Source organism: Telopea speciosissima, chromosome 3 (assembly GCF_018873765.1).
Source record: "Telopea speciosissima isolate NSW1024214 ecotype Mountain lineage chromosome 3, Tspe_v1, whole genome shotgun sequence".
Taxonomy (NCBI): Eukaryota; Viridiplantae; Streptophyta; class Magnoliopsida; order Proteales; family Proteaceae; genus Telopea; species Telopea speciosissima.
In genome coordinates, this window is record NC_057918.1 from 31423214 (window position 1) to 31443471 (window position 20258).

The window sequence follows — 20258 nt, forward strand, 5'->3', positions numbered from 1 at the left end:
GATTAATAATTTGATTAGACTTAAGATAAGTGAGTTAGTAGGTTAATTAGATGTTTCCTAATTAGACTAAAGGTTGAATATATTGTGTTAGAATTAGTAGTTAGATTAGTGTTTATTCTAAGCTAGACAAAGATTCATTCGGTTGGGTCTATTTGGGTTGCTGAGAGTTCCAAGTCCCAAGGAAAAGAAGAAGATAAGGGATTAGAGCAGAATCCAGGTGAGTTCTGATTTTTATTTGTGATTTCTACTTATTACTATATGATGGTTGATGATATGCAAATGAATGGAACATGCTTACTTATTTTCTTTATTTATAGGTTAATGTTGAGTATACAGATTATATGAAGGGAGCTTATATTTAATGTTATAAAAACTTATTTCTTGTGTGAGTGAGACACGTATTAAGATTGTATGATGGTGAAATGTTATATGATCTTTGAATGCAATGAAATGTGATACTGTTTTACAATACTATGTTATGTGAATGAATGAATGAAATACTAGGTATGAAAAGTGAAATGGGAAATGTATGAAAGAATATGAAAGGTTGTGTGAAATGCTTATATGAAAGGAAAGGATAAAAAATGAAAGTAATAAAGAAAGAAGAACTCATGTGACTAATATCACTGTCTAATAAGGGGTTAGGTACTGGATGAGATAGACAGTGGCAGGACATCAAGATGACTAGACTTGACCTAATATTTGAAAGTTATGTTTATAAATGTTGAAATGCACTTATACTCTTGTACACCTGTTTTTATTATATAGCATATTCACCTCACTGGGCTTGTAGTTTACCCATTTATATACGTTGATTTTACAGATGATGAGGTAGGAGAGTGTACTTACACGAATCCTACTACGACAGGTTGCGAGTACATGAAATGTTCGAACATGAAAGAGACATTGAAGATGTTTTGATGATTTTGGGTATTAGAGATGTTTTGTGTTGCAATAGCTTTTGAATACTGTGTTCATGATGCAAATAACTATCACCAGTGTTATATGTTTTAAACTATCAGTTTAGAACTATTATCTATATCCAACTCTAGTTTAAGTCTTCCATTGTGTATGATATATTTGTATGGAAGTTGTGGTGATTTTTAGTAATACTATGGATCGTTTGATCAACGCCCGTAAGGGCATTACCTTTTACCTTATCCAGGGTTCAAGTCGTTACAATGGCCCTTACACAGGTACAGGGGCCAATGAGAGCACTCGTAAAAGCATCATGGGGGCATGTCCACCTTTCATAGGGGGCAAGAATGTCATTTCGCCCACTGTGTTTGGGCTTGGGCGATACAATCCCCCACATAGAATTTTTATCCTTAATTAATTAAGACTATCATTTCTCTAAATTTTATTAGGGGTAAATTAAATGTCACCCTTGGTTTCAAACGAAACCCAAATCACCCCCTGGTTTTTGAAAATACTCATTCGTCCCCCTCTACAGTAACGGTGTTAGTTTGCTGGTAGCTATTATTGTGAAAGGACTATTTTTACCCTTGTACTAAAACATTAGAATTAAGTTTACAATACTACAAAATCTATGTTTGGATGTCTAGGGTAGTTTAGGAATTTAAATTTATTTAACTAGTTGACATCATCATTTAAAAGCATAAAACTAATGGAAGGGACTAATTTGTCAAATTGGGGTCTAATACAGGGGGCGATTTGAGTAATTTTAAAAACTAAGGGGTGATTTGAGTTTCGTTTGAAAACCAAAGGGTCATTTGAGTTTCATTTAAAAATCAGGGGGTAACGTATAATTTACCCTTTTATTAGTTAATTTTCATGGGGAGTAGACTAAAGTGTAAGTATTAATTTTTAGGGGAAGAGTTCTCTGTTTAGGAGCGCGGCATCTACACCAACGTAAAGATCAATGAAATCGCGTGCAGAAACATCAACAGAGATAGAATTTCAGCCTTTTATTGAGGGTGTTGCAGTTATTTCGTAGACTCCCATATGTCTATCTCTCTCCTTCTCAAAACAATAGGGCATAACTGTCTTTTATAGGAAGAAGAGAAATAGACTTATGGGAGCGTTAGCTAGGTCACACTTCTAGAGAGATTTTTCTCTTTTTATTTGTTCAAGATTCGTTAGAACGGGTCGTATTAAAATAGCCCAAGTATCTGCCCTGTGACAGGTGGCCTATTTTTTTACCAAAAAAAAACAGACAGGTGGTCTATTTGGCAATAAGATAATGGGCTGCCCACTTTCCCAAAGCCGATACAATAACTTCACACTTTTTAGTTTTTGTGGTCCAAGCTCAATTATACGTAAGTAGTATTTGAAAAAAATTATTGATGTGGATTACGACATCGGTCTACTTGGGGCATAGATGATGAGCTGGTAGAATAAGTTTCTCCTTCTGTTTTTGAGGTCCAAGTTCAATTGTACAAGTTTATATATATATATCTATGGGAGAGGTTATGTAAGTGGGATTTATTGATGTACTATTTTATTTATTGATCCGCATCCTCTCCAATGAGGGCTTTGCCCAATCAGGCATCGAATGGTTGGGCTGCCTGACACACATCTTGGCATACACCCAATTTGCGTGCCTAAGCAGTCCAGCCATTGGTTGCTCCTAGGTTGATGCCTTCATTTGAAAGGAACCAAATCCTTTATTTATTCATTTCATGAACTTTTTAATTTGTGTCATACGATAGACCACAATTTAGGGTGCATAAACTTTGATGGGTGGAGTGTAAAAAGGCGTAAAAACCCACCCTACTACTACTAGGAGGTCTTGGGTTCAAACCTCTTAATTCTCATTTTCCTTCCCTCACCCCATAGAATAATCATCTATCTAAATCTAAAAAGCGAAAAAAGATATATAGCTTAAAAACAAAAGGTATTTAGCTTCCTCAACTGGCTTACTATCATCTTCATCTTCATGGGGTGAAAGTACATATGTGATATAGACTTGAAATTGAGGCTTGTACGTTTGAAGTGATAGTGTTATTTGTAAGCCATTTTTTGTGTGTGAAAAGGAGTCTTACTGAAGAGAAAGACAAGTGAAATTTAAAGCTTACTGATTACAAAGGTCACGAAGCCAAGAGATGGAAAGAAGCGAATCTATCTTACCTGCCAAGGATAATGCCAACTTGATTAACTATATTAATTCTGTACATCCCCCTCCATTGTCATTTTCAAGCTTTACCTTTAACATTACAAGATTGGCTGTAAGATTTAACGACGCCTCCTTTTCTTGTACTTGAATAAGGAGTAAACCATGGATCGATCCCTGGATTATTGGATTCCACGTCTCCCTCCTTCACTCACCCCCTATCTTCTTCCCTGCAACGCGCCTTCTTCAACGTCTGATTTTATCATCGCATCATTGTGATTTGTGTCTTATTATGTTTTTTTTTGGAAAATTTACACATATCCCCCTGAGGTTTAATGAAAGGATATTTTCAACCCCCAGGTTTGGAAAATTCTACGTACCCCCCTGAGGTTTACAAATGATAACAGATAGGTTCATTCCGTCAGTTCATGACTGACACTGTTAAAAAATAGACTTGAACTGACGGAATTGCCCTTACACAAAAATTTAAAAAAAAAACAAAAAAAACACCTCCAACTCATCTTCCCCAAAATCGACCAATCGATTTTGGGGAAGATGATTTGCAAGTTTTGCTGTGTTGATGCACTGATTCAAGGAAAAAACCATTAAAATTGGGAGTTTCCAAAACTAAATAAATGAATTGAATCTCTTCACCCCTTCATTACCTCTTCTCCTTCTTCTTCTAAAACCTAATCGAATTGCTGCTCCACCATCACCACCTACTGTTTAAGCAGTCGTTCTATCCTGGATTCAAGATCATTGTCTGAAATATCTTTCTCCATCTTCACCAAAAATAAAAAATGGCATTCTCCATTCCAGAGGGTCAGATTCCGTGGGAGAAGATATTTTCCCTTCACAAAAAGTGGGTCCTTAACGGTTTGTTTGTATCCTTCGAAACAGTCCATAAGTCCCATTCCATTCGGAAGCAGAGATCTGAGCCAAGAACTGTAAAGCCAAGATCTTTTAACCGGCGAAAAGGGTAGCATCACTGGAGATCTGACACTGTAAATTTTTACTAGCTAAGTGGTTTTCCAATATTTGTAGGAATCTCGAATTTCATAAAAGGGATAAGTCTTCCTTGGTTTTTTGGGCTCTCTTCTGTTCTCTTTCTCCCAAAAATTGAAAGGAAAAGGGACGAAAAATGCAATCTTTGCTTTGGATTTTCCAAATTTTGAAATCTCTGCGATCGCTTCGATTGACCTTCCCAAATCCTCTGCTTAGAAAACCTTATAGCTAATGGCGATCGTTTCTTCTTTATCTTCCGCCAGGTGCTACTTCCTGTCAAATTAACCCCTTGATTTTTTAGGTTGCTGAACCTCGAATTTGTTGGCTGGTTCCAATAGAGATGGGTGAGTTTTAGTACTTGAGTCCAGAATTTCTGCTCGAGTGAACCTCATAGCATGGAGTTCTTCTCTTCGAGGTTTGGAGCTACCGCCTGGTCTTTCATCGAGGAAGAAGAAGAAAGGTTCTTCTATTTCTTAATCTGACATTGGCCTACTTCTATCTGTTTTGATTTTTGTGTCAAGCATGGCAATCTTGAAGTTGTTAAAGTCTCTCTTTTTTCATGTCTTCACTTCATTCCTGATGAGATTCCTCTTAGGAAGATGAGTTACAGGTGGAGTGGATTTGAAAATTTTCCCTAATTTCAGTGAGGGTTGAAAGGGTTTTGAAACCTACAACTCATCTTCCCCAAAATCGTTTGGGGAGGAAGGGTTGCAGGTGTGTTTTTTTTTTTTTAAAATTTGTGTAAGGGCAAATTCGTCAGTTCAAGTCTATTTTTTAACAGTGTTAGTCATGAACTGACGGAATGGACCTATCTGTTACCATTTGCAAACGTCAGGGGGGTATGCAAAATTTTTCAAACCTGGTAGTTGAAAATATCCTTTCGTTAAACCTCAGGGGGTATGTGTAAATTTCCCTTTTTTTTTCACTCTTTTCTTGACATCCAAACATAACCTTAACTCCTTAAGTATTAAAGAATTCCTTAGTCAAACGTAATTGTAATTGTATAGAAATAAATGTAATGTAGAATATGTGTATGGTGGATTTTAAAAACTTCAAACGGCCACTCACAGAATGACAGGTGCAACCGACCATATAATACATATAGCGAGTCGTAACGCGTAAACTTGCATTTTCTGGGGAAGTTAACATCAAGTCGTCAACTCTTCTACCAAATAAAACGTCGTCAACTCAGAATTAAAAATTGTTTTTTCCCCTTTTGATAAAAGCTTTCCCAAACATAAACCGGGGGAAATCGCTCGCAGCTTTGAATTTTATTGCCCGCCACGGTCTGGCCGAATTTTTCTCCATTTCGGTTTCCTATTTGGTATAGTTGTCCAGTTTTTTTCATAAGAAAGCGAAAATAACGACTTAACCTCAATCCGACAATGTGTTCGGACAGGGGATTAGATCATCATTTCTGACCCCTTATGAGAGGATTTGAACAACTGTTCCAAACAAGGAATTAGAGAGGATAATGATCTCGGCCTGGCCTGGCCTGGCCAACCAAGGCAGCCTATCAGACCATCAAGATCCAAGATACGTGATGACATACAATCGTCACCAAAATCCAAAATCCACATGCGTATACATGTGAGAAGCCACCACTTGTCTTATTTTTGTTATTTGCAAAAAAAAAAAAAAAATATTTATGAAAACAAAATAAACATGTGATTGGGTTTCCATGGGACCGTGCCACCGCCCCAATTCCCCACCTCCCCCACTGCCAAACTTACGTGAGCTGCTGAACTTAAACAGTTAAACCCCTACATTCCCTTACGTTGTCTAAATTCCGCGAACAGTATAGTATTAGGTAGAGATAAAGTGGGACCCACACCTTCTCAGAAGAAAAAATAAGTGGGACCCCCACCCAGCAACGTATCTTCTTTTTGGAACCCCTTGGCGACTGGAGCACAGAGGAAGAACGTTTCTTTGCTAATTTATTTGCCACTTTCCCAATTGGAAAGGAAAAATCTAAAAAAAAAGGTTTTTAAAAAAATCGTATACGATGAAACTGGAAAAGAATAAATTAATGGCGCAGCGGTTCCGGAATGGTGAACCCGGCGGCAGTGGAAAGCAGTTTTGTGAAAGCAACACTCAAACAAGAGGAAACCAGGTGGGTGTGAGTAACAGAGCCTCCGCTACTTCTCCACCCGAAACAACCAATTCTCTAAAACCCAACATTTCCCCTTTTGCTATATAAAGTGGTATCCATTGTTGCTCTTCCTTCCTCCTATCTCCTATCTTCTTCTCTTTTTCATTCATTTCGTCTCTACTTCTCCTTTCTCTCGTCTTCCTTACTGTTTTGTTATTCTGTTCAAGGTGAAAAAAAAAGCAACTTCTTAGCTTCTTAAAGGTTTCAATACTCGAAATTTTCTGGGCGGTGAGTGTTTTTTTTTCCTTTTCTTTTCTTCCTGTTGCTAACATTAAAATCCGAATGTTCAGTTTACTTTCTGGTTTTTTATTTTGCGAGATAGATTATTTTTCCTTTTTTCATATAAAGGAGGCGGTGGAATAAGATCGTAGTTGTTGTTCTACACGTCATTAAGGTTTCTTGGTTGAAAAGTTAACAGAGAAAAGTTGAAATTTCTAAAAGTCTGAATTTTTCACATTTTTAGGAGACCTGATAGCTTCGACAGAGCTTCTATGAGATTCAATCCAAATTAATATGCCTTTGAATATTCTCATTAAAAAGATAAGGTCGGTCGGTTGTTTAACACATTTGTTTGTAAGTTGACTTCCTGGTCTCTTTCGGTTCTGTTTAAAGTCTCTAACAATCTGTTCTGAAGAATTTATTGTTTAACATTTTGGTATATGTTTCTTCAACTTTCTTGGGTCAAATATGGGGGTAGACTGTAGAGGTTTAGAATTCTGTTTTGCCCTTCTAGATGTTGCTTTCTGTTTTCGGTTTGACTCACTTGCCCTATAAAGTTTGTGTTTTTGGATCAAGGATTTCCTGATTTCTTATTCACTGTTATATCTGTGTTGCAGTCCAAGGTTTCTTGAATTGTTAGTAGAAATTATAGCAAAAAGATCATGGCGGAACGTGCCTTAACTCGGTCTCATAGCCTACGAGATCGCCTGAGTGAAACTCTCTCTGCTCATCCGAACGAACTGTTGGCTCTTCTATCAAGGTTTTGTTACTTCCTCATGGGTTCCTTAGCTTATATATTTTCTTTGCTCCTTCCTTACCCACTTGAGCTTAGAACCTATTATTCAGATTTGCATAAGAAAATCTAAATGTCTTCTTGTTTCTGATGACATTTTTGGTATTATAGGCTGGAAAGCCAAGGGAAGGGAATTTTGCAACCTCATCATCTCCTTGCTGAATTGGAAGAGATATCTGTAGGGAACAAGCAAAAGCTAACGGATGGGGCATTTGGTGATATTTTAAGATCCACTCAGGTGAGTTTGATTACAACGGCTACTTATTAAGGCCTACTGAATCATCTTTTTTGAATATAGTCACATATTCACATTTTCTTTCATTCAATTGTAATTTAGGAAGCAATAGTCTCCCCTCCATGGGTTGCCCTGGCTGTTCGCCCAAGGCCTGGAGTTTGGGAATATTTACGTATCAATACCAACGCGCTTGTTACAGAGGAGTTGACTGTCCCTGAATATTTGCAATTCAAAGAAGAACTTGTAAATGGAAGGTAATTTTTTAAATGCATGTATTAACTTACTTGTTTTTGTGTGAGGAGGGCGGGCCTTGGTGCAACGGTAAGGTTGCTCTATTGTGACCAAGTGGTTACGGGTTCTGAGTCTGGAAACAGCCTCTCTGCGAAAGCAGGGGTAAGGCTGCATACATTATGACCCTCCCCAGGCTCCCGCAGCCCTTTAACTTACTTGTTTTTGTATGTTCTCTAATTATTGTTTGTCATCAGAACTTCATTCATCATATCTTGCTAACTCTGATGCAGCGACAAAGATCATTACATGCTTGAGTTGGATTTTGAGCCATTCACTGATTCTTTTCCTCGACCAACTCTTTCAAAGTCCATTGGCAATGGTGTGGAGTTCCTCAACCGACACCTCTCTGCAAAAATGTTCCATGGCAAAGATAGCATGCATCCACTGCTGGATTTCCTCAGGGAACACCACTTCAAGGGAAAGGTAAACTCAGGCTATAAATTTGAATGCTTAACTATTTTTGTTCAAGTTTTCTTGCTTAATCATACCCCCTATGCAATCTTTGATTGAAGCATGTCACTTTTGTCCCCAGATACACAATGCAAACTAGAGACTTTATAGAACCCTTCTTTAAGATTTTCTTAATGAGTTTAATGTAGGATGTTTCCATGAGTCTCATGTTAGTGCTGTTTGATGTGCTTGGGCAGACTATGATGCTGAATGATAAGGTGCAAAACGTTACTGCCTTCCAATCTGTTTTAAGGAAGGCAAAGGAATACCTATCCAGTCTCCCTCCAGAGACACCATATTCAGAGTTTGATCAAATGTTCCAAAATATTGGGTTGGAGAAAGGGTGGGGTGATACTGCTGAACGTGTCCTAGAGATGATTCGTCTACTATTGGACCTTCTTGAGGCACCTGACCCATTTACTCTAGAGAAATTTCTTGGGAGAATCCCCATGGTTTTCAATGTTGTGATTCTTTCTCCTCATGGATACTTTGCTCAATCCAATGTTTTAGGCTATCCTGACACTGGGGGACAGGTATGTTTCCATTAAGAACAGTTCTACTTCCTTACATCTTGAGTACTACATCCGATTTTGAGTTATTTATAATGCATAATTGAGTTTTATTATTTCAGATTGTTTATATTTTGGATCAAGTTCGTGCCTTGGAGGCTGAGATGCTTCAACGTATCAAGCAGCAAGGACTTGACATCACCCCTCGAATTCTCATTGTAAGTTTGGTGATTGTCTTATTCCTGCTTATTCTATCCGTCTTTCTTTGTTTCGTACCTTTTTTTTTTTTGGGAGAACGAGGGCTTCTGTTTGATGTTTTATCTTGCTGTCACACCCAGGTGACCCGACTGCTACCTGATGCAGTAGGGACTACTTGTAATCAGCGTCTTGAAGAAGTTTCTGGAACAGAGCATACTAGCATTCTCCGAGTTCCATTCAGAACTGAGAAAGGGATTCTTCGTAAATGGATCTCAAGATTTGAAGTATGGCCATACTTGGAGACATTCACAGAGGTAAAATGTGATTCAACTAATACTCTTTCTGGTGCATGGATTCATAGTTATATGTTTCACTTCCTGAAAGCATTTACATATATTCTCTCCTGTCTTGATAGCTACGGCTTGCTAAAAATGTCTGTTACTCCTTGCGTTGTTATTAGGATGTTGCAAAAGAAATAGGTAAAGAGATGCCGGGCAAGCCAGATCTGATCATTGGAAACTACAGTGATGGAAATCTTGTTGCCTCCTTGTTGGCATACAAGTTAGGGGTCACACAGGTTAGGTGTTGAATAAGTCTGTTTGCTTATTGGATATGGTTGCTCACATTACTCCTTCAGAAACTAAGACATTGTTCTCATTTTCTTTTTCTTCTGCAGTGCACCATTGCTCATGCACTCGAAAAAACTAAATATCCTGATTCTGATATATATTGGAAAAAGTTTGAAGACAAATATCACTTCTCATGCCAATTCACAGCTGATCTAATTGCTATGAATCATACAGATTTTATTATAACCAGTACATTCCAAGAGATTGCTGGAAGGTACCATTGCCTGTTCAATCATCTTTTATTTTTCTTGTATGATTAATTTAGTGCCCTTTTTTGGAGGCCATAATTCTTATGCTTTCAATGTTTCAGCAAGGACACTGTTGGACAATATGAGAGTCACACCGCATTTACCCTCCCTGGACTCTATCGAGTTGTCCATGGTATTGATGTCTTCGACCCCAAGTTTAACATTGTCTCTCCAGGAGCAGATATGAATACCTACTTCCCCTATTCAGAAAAGGAAAAGCGACTCACAGCCTTCCACACTGAGATTGAGGAGCTTCTTTATAGCCCTGTTCAGAATGAGGAACACATGTGAGTTTTGCTTAATTTTGCCTGATCTCTGTTTGTCTTTTGTTCTGTGTCTTATAATAAATGTCATTTTATTGGGATTCTGCAGAGGTGTGCTAAATGACCGGAGCAAGCCAATCATTTTTTCGATGGCAAGATTGGACCGTGTGAAGAACATTACTGGATTGGTTGAGTGTTATGGTAAGAATTCCCAGCTGAGAGAGTTGGTCAACCTTGTTGTGGTGGCTGGTGACCGGAGGAAGGAATCAAAGGACTTAGAGGAGAAAGAAGAATTGAAGAAGATGTATGGTCTCATCGAAACATACAACTTGAATGGCCAGTTCAGATGGATTTCTGCCCAGATGAACACAGTGAGAAATGGTGAACTCTACCGTTATATAGCAGACACAAAAGGAGCTTTTGTACAGCCTGCATTCTATGAGGCTTTTGGCTTAACAGTTGTTGAGGCCATGACCTGTGGCCTACCAACATTTGCAACTCTTCACGGGGGTCCAGCTGAGATCATAGTGCATGGGAAATCCGGTTTCCATATTGATCCCTACCACGGGGATCAGGCTGCTGAACTTCTAGTGAACTTCTTTGAGAAGTGCAAGGAAGACCCAATGCACTGGGACAAGATCTCGCAGGCAGGCCTGCAGCGAATCAAAGAGAAGTGAGCAGAAGCCGACTTAATCTGTGAAATTAGATTCTTTCATTTATAAATTAAGTTACCGACTGTTGGGTTAGAAGAAAATAACCACATTTGCCTGTTTCTTTTCTGTTTCACAGGTATACTTGGCAGATATACTCTGAGAGATTGATGACATTGGCTGGGGTCTATGGCTTCTGGAAGCATGTCTCCAAACTTGAACGCCGTGAGGCCCGCCGCTATCTTGAGATGTTTTATGTCCTCAAGTATCGTAAGTTGGTAAGCTTCTCTGCCCATCCCAAGTGCTATTCAGTATTCTTTAACTTTTTATCTGTTCTATTCTCAACTCGCATCCTCATTCCTATAAATTATTTATCTGTGGATTTCAGGCACAGTCTGTTCCTTTGGCCATTGATGAGTAGATCATTGGTGGGAGCAGTTTGTTAAGAGCAAGCTGTCAATGAAATAAAAGGGTCATTGTCTGAGATTAGAACCACAAAGGATTTGTTCCCTTCCCCAACCCCATTCCCCTTTTCCATTTTTTACTGGCAAATGGTATTTGTACCATTATGTCAAAGTATGATTGTAGTTGCTCATCCCATTTTACCTACAAGATGTAATGGTGGCTTGTATGTTTTTCCCTTTCTCTTACTAAAATCTCCGATTTCGAGTATGTGTTGTTTTGGATTTAAACACCCCCTCCCCTCACACACAGAACAGGCAAATTTTTGTGGTTTTAGAGAGCGAAAGGAAATGAAATTTCTGAGAGCCTCTACCATGGCTATCTTTGAAATTCATTTGCTGGTTGATCTTCCTTAGCCGTGAGAGGACTTTGCAACTTTTTTTGTTTCCTATAAAGAGATTTACTTAAAAAGGACAAGGAGGAAGTGGATGAGACACTCAACAACTGCATCTAATCTACCAACGATTCCATAGCGGTCAGATTCTCTTTGCAGAATTTCTTAAGTATTGGCTACAACTTTCAAACCTGTTCTATTCTGTTTCATGTTTTTTCTCTAAATCTTATAAAAAATCGATGCCTTACTGCCTTTCCCACACGAGCCCCCCAACCCCCTCCACCCCCTAGTCCTTGCACCTCTTTTCTTGTATCGTTGTCTGGATTCCGAAGAGAGAAACTTGAGTCCAAAACCATGAAGAAAGTTGCTGAAACCTTCAAGAAGACGATTCTACTCGTCGTCTTTCTCGCCCTCTGTGCTGTCTTAGTGGCTGTGATTCTTGGAGGATCAATTCACCACCACCAACACGAGCAAGAACACCACACAATTCTTCTCGAGAAAACCTGTGCCAAGACCCTGTACCCTTCTCTCTGTCGGGACACTCTGTCTTCCCTTCCTGCCACCAAGATAGCCACCCACCCACGAAACATCCTAGAGATTGCAATCAATTACGCCCTGAAATCGATCAAGAAATGCCGATCAGATATCTTGGATATTATTATCACTCGCCAAGATCTGAATTCGCACGAAAAGAATGCTCTCCGTGACTGTATTGAGATGCTGCAACAGACCCTTTACGAGCTCCGACAAACCCTTCATGGATCCCAGTCGTCCAACCTGAGCTTGGGCTACGCCCTTGCCAGCAACCTCAAGACCCTACTCAGCGCAGCCATGACCAACGAGAACACATGCATAGATGGATTATCCGACATCGAAGAAGCTGACCGAGAAAATCAAAGTCAAAGCCAAAGCCAAAAGAGTCTGAAGGAAAAACTCCAGAGCATATTGACGCCCATATCTCACATGATCAGCAATTGCTTGGCCATGGTCAAACACCTGGAGACCAGCACCAGTCACAGCCACAGTCGGAAGTATTCAATTACCAAAATGCCCCTGTCATTCTCATTCCCTGACTGGATGTCCTACGGAGAACGGAAGCTGATGGAAGCAGCGCCGGAAATAAGGCCGAACGTCATCGTTGCCGGTGATGGCAGCGGGGATTGCCGGACAATTGGGGATGCAGTGAGAATGGCACCAAAGATGAGCTTCAAAAGGTTCGTGATCAAGATCAAGGTTGGGATGTACAGGGAGAACGTGGAGATATCTAGAGAGATGACGAATATAATGTTGATTGGAGATGGAATGAATTCCACCATCATCGCTGGAAGCAGGAATTTCGTCAATGGATTCTCCACCTTTACTTCCGCAACCCTAAGTAAGAAATCTCTTTATCTGTGTGAATTTGTTTTTCAAAAACTGATGAAATCATGGATATATGGCATTCATTGCAGCTGTGGTTGGAAACAAGTTCTTAGCAAGAGACCTGACGGTGATCAACACATCAAGTCTGGACAAACACCAGGCAGTAGCCGTGCGAGTAACTTCCGATTCGGCTTTCTACCGCTGCAACTTCTCTTCCTATCAGGATACCCTATACGCACATTCTTTCCGGCAATTGTACCGTGAATGCACGATTCAGGGAACCATCGATTTTATATTTGGGAATGCAGCGGCGGTTTTCCAGAATTGTTTGATTCTCGTCCGAAGACCAAACCCTGGGCAGATGAATATGATCACCGCCCAAGGGAGAGATGATCCGCATCAGAACACCGGTTTCTCCCTACAGAATTGTACCATCTTGGCTGCGCCGGATCTCCGGGAGTCCCTCGGGTCAAGCCGGATTTCTACTTACTTAGGGCGGCCGTGGAGGAACCATTCTAGGGTTATGGTGATGAAGAGTTACGTGGGGAGCTTCATAGATCCAAGGGGATGGCACAAGTGGAACCGGTACAGTACAGTTGACACGGTGGAGTACATTGAGTGTTGGAACCGTGGACCTGGGTCCCACACGGGTGCCCGTGTGGCATGGGGAGGGTATAAAAGGAATTGCAGCGAAGTAATAGCCAGAAAGTTTACGGTGGGAAACTTCTTACACGAAACTGATGATTGGCTAGGATCACTGGGTTTTCCTTTTCTTTATGATACTTAATTACTATCACTACTACTATCATCATATCTTCTTAATAAGGTTTCGCCTTTCCTTGATTTAAGCTTATAGGGCAAGTGATCGCTGCTTGGTTGTGTAGTCCCTCCACCAGTACAAGGGTCAATGAGAATGCACGAAGAGGCATCAATACGGATGAAAGTTTTGATTTCAGGAGGGGATAGGTGGTAATTTTGCATGCTCTTGAGTTTGGTGGAGGAACCATGCGATCAAATAGCGTTTTTTTTTTCCATTATTATGATAGTTTGTTGGGAGAAAGAACATCACTCGATTGCATCAGACACGTCGCCCTTGCACCTTAACACGGTGCAAAATGATTGCTGCACCCTTAATCATTTATGGAGTTCCAGGGGGGTGTGGCGATCATTTCGCATGCCCTTGTGTTAGGGCATAGGAGCGGCGTACGCTGCACGACCAGATGGCATTCTCTTTCCCTAATTTGTTAATGAAAATTGTGATGAAAGTTGATAATCGAATCCCGATAATGGTTTTGCCTGAAGTCTGGTTATGTTTGTAATGTAACGAGACTTATAAGTCGAAGCGAGACAAGAAGAAGTTTTCAATGACAATCCACGATTCCATTCCCCTGAATCTCTCTAAGTCTCCCTTAAGGACAACCTATTGTCTTACTCAAAAATTTTAATAACTTCAAAAAGGGATTAATCGAGGTTAACTTGATGTTTACAATACAAACCCTCCACGTGATCTTAACTAGTCCACAAACGGTTCTTCTCATCACCGTAGCTTTTTGTTTCCATTATGTCAGTCAATTCCAAGAACATAAGGTTTTCACCACACACTCACAAACAAAGGAGAAGGAGAGGGAGAGATCCATTTTGGAGCGAAAGAGAGAGAGAGAGAGAGAGTTGACTGTGAATAATGTGAAGATACTTATATTCTTCAGATGGGCGAGAGAGGGTATCATGTAGGAAAACTGTTCCTTTTCCATTATACTTTTACTAAAAATTCTTTTTAGAATACGAGTGATTTGGCTTCCCATACGCAATCACCTATCTTTCCCTAAATCACACTTTTATTAATCAAATCCTATTATGATATGATTAAGTTGCAATTTGATTTCACAATTCAAAGGTATAAAGAAAATGGGAAAAGGTTCTTTGAGTCGTTGGCGTAGGGTACACTAGCATTTATTTCTCTCTATCTTTTCCTCATGTGAAATGTCCTTACAGTTCTCTAATGTACGGTACCATTTTACTACACCTCATTGGTGGGCTTCGCTATGCGGCTAGCTCAGAGAATCCTCTCCCAAAGAAAATATATTCTTCGACGTCATCTCTCTAATCTTGATGTGGGATCTAATATTTTATCAAGATCCTCATCCAATGGATATCATGCAAAGGATTATGGCCAATAATAAACATACTCCATTAATGGGTTGAATCAATTGGGAATGGGTAGGATTCAATTGGGATTCCAATTAGCTTCCTACGTGTTAAGTCAATGTCACATTCCCAATGTGATATTTACCAATATGTACATAGCCAAGTATTTATAACAAAAATTTTCCAAATTAAGTAGGTAATTATGTATAAATCTCCCATGGTACAATATCACATAACAGATTATAAGGAATGCGTGAATTTATGGTTGTCACCCTAGTCTATTGTAAGTTCAACTTGCGTGATTTTGTAATTCCGATTAGATCAATAAATTTTTTTTAAAAATGTTTGTGAAAATAATTATCAATAAATAATATTAATTTTTTAAACTGTACAAACAATTTATCAAAACGCCTCCAAATTCGGATACGTGTCTAATTAATTATAGATATTCTCTCTCTCTCTCTTTCTCTCTCTTCGATATTCTCCCAATTTTTTTTTGGTACAAGATATTCTCTCAATTAAGGCATTGAATTCCATGTTGGACATCTCTTTTGAATACGGTTGAACACTGTGAATCCAATACACTGATATATAGTCAAGGAGACAACAACCGTTGGTGTATCAAAAGTCACAATGCGTAATTGCATCGAAAGACTACTCAACTCAAGGGATCAACCATATACTAGAGACGAATATTCAATTCCCAAATCAACAAACAATAACACACAAGTGAAATTCTCCTATAATCTAGTTCAATGTACACATCGTATGTACACCAACACATGTGCCATAGAACTCCATTCCTACTAGGTACAAATAGTGCGACAACTATACGAACAGATGTCCAGTCGTGCCCCTAGTCAAGAACAACTTTAGGTTAAAACCTAAAGACGTCCATTTATTAAATCACACAAATTAATTTATGGGCAAGAGATCTCTACTTGATTGCATGGACTCTACACAAGCGTCTGGGCCAATGGGTGAACACGCATAGGTATCTGCCCTAGGGATTGAGGCATCATCTCACAATGCCTTGTGAGAGGGCGGAGGAAACACCACCAAGTAGAGATCTTTTAATCCATACAAATGTGAATTTGATGAACACATTTGCGAAGGAGAACCCGTATTCAGAAGGGAGATAAAGTACGTCCAAATTTTAATCAATTGGTCCTCAAGAACAACTACACAGAGACCCTCCACGGTACCTCTCAATGCTTTGCAGCCCTTTTCCATGTTCCGGCTCCTGCAGGTAATTTTCACAGCTGATGAACGAGTGTTGAGGCTCGCATTTTGCAGGACTATTTATAGACATGCATGGTCTTGACCTATCGCGCACTGGGATCTTGACAGCTCCACGGCTTGTCGAAGGCTTTGGAAGCGTGAGCTCCTGCTAAGCATGGTGTGGCGGACCAAGAAAGCAGTCTCCGGGAGTTCTGAGAGGTTTGGATCTCCCCGGGTGTCCGATAAAGCAATGGAGGGTAAGGTTGAGAATCGTGAGACCCATCCACATGATTCGGATCGTGATCGTCTATGGCCTGCTGCCCGTAGCGGCCATAGCAGCGCACAAATGAGGCAAGGCGTAATGACCTCCTTACCCCCACTCAGACAAGGTGCTCAGGCAGGGGTAAGGCAGTCATTATGCCTCGCCTCATTAGTGCGCTGCTATGACAGCTTCGAGCAGGCAGACCGTAGACGATCTGGATACACATGATCCGAGGGCGGCTTTAAGGGCTCCAATGCGTGATCGATCAAGACCATTCAGATCCACAAGGAAGAAAAGAGGGGCTTGTGTATAATTGTCCGGTGCGGTTTGAGTCTTTGACGTATCAAACAGTCACAATTCAGTAGTAGAAGAAAACTCAGACCCTGAATTCATCCATCGATGGGCCATGGAAGAAAGTGGTGATGATGTGATTGATGGGCCCACCAATTAAGACGGTTTGGACCGTTTGGTGTATTACTTCAAGCGGAGTGAGCCAAGATGTGCAGCAAAAGGGGTTGGGGATGGACCAGCGAAGCCAAGTTTCAAGTAACAATAGAAAGCATATTTTCTACTCTTTCATTAACAAAAATTTATGGGGCAAAAATTTCTTCTATTCCAATTATCTTTTGCTTCTGGGTACTCTCTTACAAGGTATACACCAAAAAATTACAGGCTTGACAAAGAAAAAGTTATAACCACACCACACCCAGAAACCTATCCTACCTATACTGATTTTCTCTCTCTCTCTCTCTCTATCTAAGTTTCCTTTAAATTTTTAATTTTTTTTCCCCTTTGTTCCTTCCTTATTCCTCCCCCCACAATTTTTAACCTACCTCGGGCAGTGTGTTCGAGCAGGGGATTAGGTCGTCATTTCCCTCCCACTATGAGAGGAACTGGACCATTGTACCAGGCAGGGAACATGAGACGATAATGATTCCCCCCATCTGCTTATCTTTCTCTTACAATGAATACACCAAAAAATTACAGGCTTAACAAAGAAAGAGTGATAACCATACCAGAACCAGAAACCTATCCTACCTACACTGATTCTCTCTCTCTCTAAGTTTCCTTTTTTTATTTTCCCTTGTTTTTTATCCCCACCCCCACATATCTGCTTGTCTTTCTAAGCAGAAACGGAAACCACTCACAGCCACAAGGTGGCAAGGTCCCGAGAGCACCCCAGCTTGACCATCACAACTCGAACCACACTGTACAATTTGTACAACCCACCCTATAATCCCAAAATTTGGCATTGTCCCTCATGGTCCGTCCTCAACACTGCCAAATTCTGCAAATTGACTGCCTACTTCCAGATACAACTCAACTAAGCCTTATCCAACCTTTCTCAAATGGCCTTCATAATTTTCTTCCTCTGGAGAGGCTTTTGTGGATACAGAGCTATAGCTAATAATAAGGATATGGCTAGACCAACAGCTCCACTGAATGGTTGGAATGGATGAGACCCAATTAACCAGAGAGGACCACTGCCCTTGTAAGCTAAGAAGCCACCCTTTTGTAGGATGAGATTGGTAGCTATGATGCCTGCACGCATTCCAATTGGAATGGAGAGACTACCATTGCTCCTTTGCTGAATCCCAGAGAGAGCCAAAGACAGCAGCCATAAACCTGGTATGGCACGAGTAGACCTACAAAAGCATGAATATGCAGAAAATGAGAAGTATATAGAAATTGTATTTAACTGTTATATCTAATGGAAAGAAAACCAGGGGTATTCAAATAAAGGTAACCCAATCAGGTGTAGAGCGGTTAAAGGAAGGATGATCAAACTATTTCCCCTAGACAGAATGTAAGAATGTTAAAGAAGCAGAAAAAGCAACAAAAAGGAAGCAAGTCTCCTGATTGTCAGGTGCCAACTATGCAATTGGTTCAATACCTAATGTACTATCACAACAGCATTTTATCTGGAAATGAGGTATAGTAGTGTGAATGCTCCATATTTAATAAAAACGAACATTTGACAATGGATGACTTGTGCACAAAGTTCTGAGCTCTGACATCCATTATAGGGCTGGCTCTGAGTCACCAAGGGCCAAGCCAAAGTGGTTAGGCTGTTATTCCATGAATTGATGATTGAAGTCATATATATTTAATGAAATGAGTTGCTAAACAAACTGAAGTAGTGGCTTGTTAGCAAACTACCGTTTGATTAAATTGACAAGAGGTTGAGTGTCCAAGTCATGTAGTGGCAGTGGAAATGGGTAAGTTGAACAAACAGCCTACAGAGGAATCTCTAAACAGGCACCCTTTGCCATGCAGAGCACTGTGTTTGCCAATCCCACCAACATATTGCTGGGGCACCCCTTGTATCTCATATAATTACATTATCTGGAAGTTCTTACTTCTACTGTGGATCTATAATTTTATTCCATATATTTCTTTTTTGTATTTTTAAGTAAGCCAAGAAAGATGAGGAGTATAGAAATGAAAATCCTCAAATATTTCAACTGGTAAAAAAATGTCAAAAAAGTCAGCGTCTTGCAGAAATTAGCTAACCGATGCATACAAACATACTAGTAGACAACCAGATGCAGTTGCAATATAGGGATTTACCTCTCGAGTATAGAAAATGCAAGTCCTGAAATGATAATTGCTTGGTGATAGCCAAGATCCACGGCAATTTCTTCAGGTAACCATGACCTGAAAAGCAATTCTTCTGCAATGGCAATACCAATTGCTGCCATAATTCCTTGCCCGGTCAGTACAAAAACTCCTCCACACACTTTGAGCCATGCTACAGCATCTGATAAAGATGAAGGCAGGCTGCTAGGCCAAGAGAAACAGGCCCAACCAAGTAACGCATTTATAGAATGTATTGATAAGACAAGCAAGAATCCTGCTGTCAAACCCTTCAGACAATCCTGGATCTGAAAGCAAAAATCCCACCATTAGTTTTCCTTTTTTCTTGTTTTTCCTGGATAAACAAGATCCCAGTATTAACTCAATCTTAAAATTAAACCAAAACTGGAGTAACATAAATGCAGTGTGGATAGACAGAATGGGATAACAGAGCTCCTCCAAATATGCCACTGAGGAAATTACTTACAAAAGCATAAAAAATCACTGTGGGACCTTGAGTTAACAAAAGAAAACAATAGCATGCCCATTCTAGATTAAGTAGGGTAAAAGAGAAATTAGAAAAAGAAATAATCATAGATGCATGAAGACAACAAACAGAATGGTTTATGGTTATGTATATGCACATCTATTCGTGTGCTGATACTTGTGAGACCATCTATTAGAGGTTAAAAAAATATATATTTCCTATTGGAGAATTTGACAAATTCCCATTGACCTTCTTTGTTATTTTCCATTTTTCAACACGATTTTGCCAATCTGGTACAAATGTCAAATTTCAAGTTCACCTGTAGAGTGCATTATTTTGAGTTCATCCTAATATTGAAATTCATCAAAAGAAAAACAAGCAAATGTTCAGAAAAAGACAAGTCAGGAATAAAGTAGACTATCCCACTGCCCTTGGCAACATAAATTAAGAGCACATAAAACAGGTGAAGTTTTCATTAAACCTTTATGTTGGGTGACAAGACCATACCTTTTGCATTGATGTCAAATCCAGCCCATATTGCGCAAGTGGATTTTCATATCCCCGGACTCTTTTGCCCCACAACATAATGAGGATCAGAACAGCAGTATAAAGGCCTATGATACAAACATATTTAGCAATTCCATTGGAATTATGTGTTGCCCACCCCTGCACAAGTGTTGGAAGTAGTGGAAC

General features: G+C 39.8%; 3 protein-coding genes across 5 annotated transcripts in view; 2 read left to right on the forward strand and 1 right to left on the reverse strand.

Annotated features, from left to right (window-relative positions):
* Window positions 1-380: 380 nt before the first annotated feature.
* LOC122655078 (pectinesterase-like) lies at window positions 381-13660 on the forward strand. Its single transcript, XM_043849318.1, has 3 exons — window positions 381-385; window positions 11848-12886; window positions 12963-13660. Exons 2-3 carry the CDS (start codon window positions 11866-11868, stop codon window positions 13658-13660), a joined length of 1719 nt encoding a protein of 572 aa, XP_043705253.1. The 5' UTR covers window positions 381-385; window positions 11848-11865.
* Window positions 7065-20258, forward strand: part of LOC122656559 (sucrose synthase-like) — a 19566-nt gene continuing 6372 nt past the window's right edge. The window contains exons 1-13 of one of the 2 annotated variants that reach the window (XM_043851137.1): window positions 7065-7209; window positions 7354-7480; window positions 7580-7731; window positions 7999-8191; window positions 8416-8751; window positions 8850-8945; window positions 9066-9239; window positions 9386-9502; window positions 9602-9768; window positions 9865-10089; window positions 10175-10738; window positions 10855-10993; window positions 11104-11381. In XM_043851137.1, the coding sequence (XP_043707072.1) occupies window positions 7112-7209; window positions 7354-7480; window positions 7580-7731; window positions 7999-8191; window positions 8416-8751; window positions 8850-8945; window positions 9066-9239; window positions 9386-9502; window positions 9602-9768; window positions 9865-10089; window positions 10175-10738; window positions 10855-10993; window positions 11104-11136 (2421 nt within the window). In that variant the 5' untranslated portion in view covers window positions 7065-7111 and the 3' untranslated portion in view covers window positions 11137-11381. Of the gene's footprint in view, window positions 7210-7353; window positions 7481-7579; window positions 7732-7998; window positions 8192-8415; window positions 8752-8849; window positions 8946-9065; window positions 9240-9385; window positions 9503-9601; window positions 9769-9864; window positions 10090-10174; window positions 10739-10854; window positions 10994-11103; window positions 11382-20258 lie in introns of those variants that run through there. The other variant, XM_043851138.1, reaches the window with a different exon arrangement.
* Window positions 17672-20258, reverse strand: part of LOC122656556 — a 21056-nt gene continuing 18469 nt past the window's right edge. For both annotated transcript variants that reach the window (XM_043851132.1, XM_043851133.1), the window contains exons 9-11: window positions 20073-20258; window positions 19073-19386; window positions 17672-18147 (exon numbers count right to left, since the gene is read on the reverse strand). The exon at window positions 20073-20258 is cut by the window's right edge and continues 49 nt beyond it. In XM_043851132.1, the coding sequence (XP_043707067.1) occupies window positions 17847-18147; window positions 19073-19386; window positions 20073-20258 (801 nt within the window). In that variant the 3' untranslated portion in view covers window positions 17672-17846. The remainder of the gene's footprint in view (window positions 18148-19072; window positions 19387-20072) is intronic.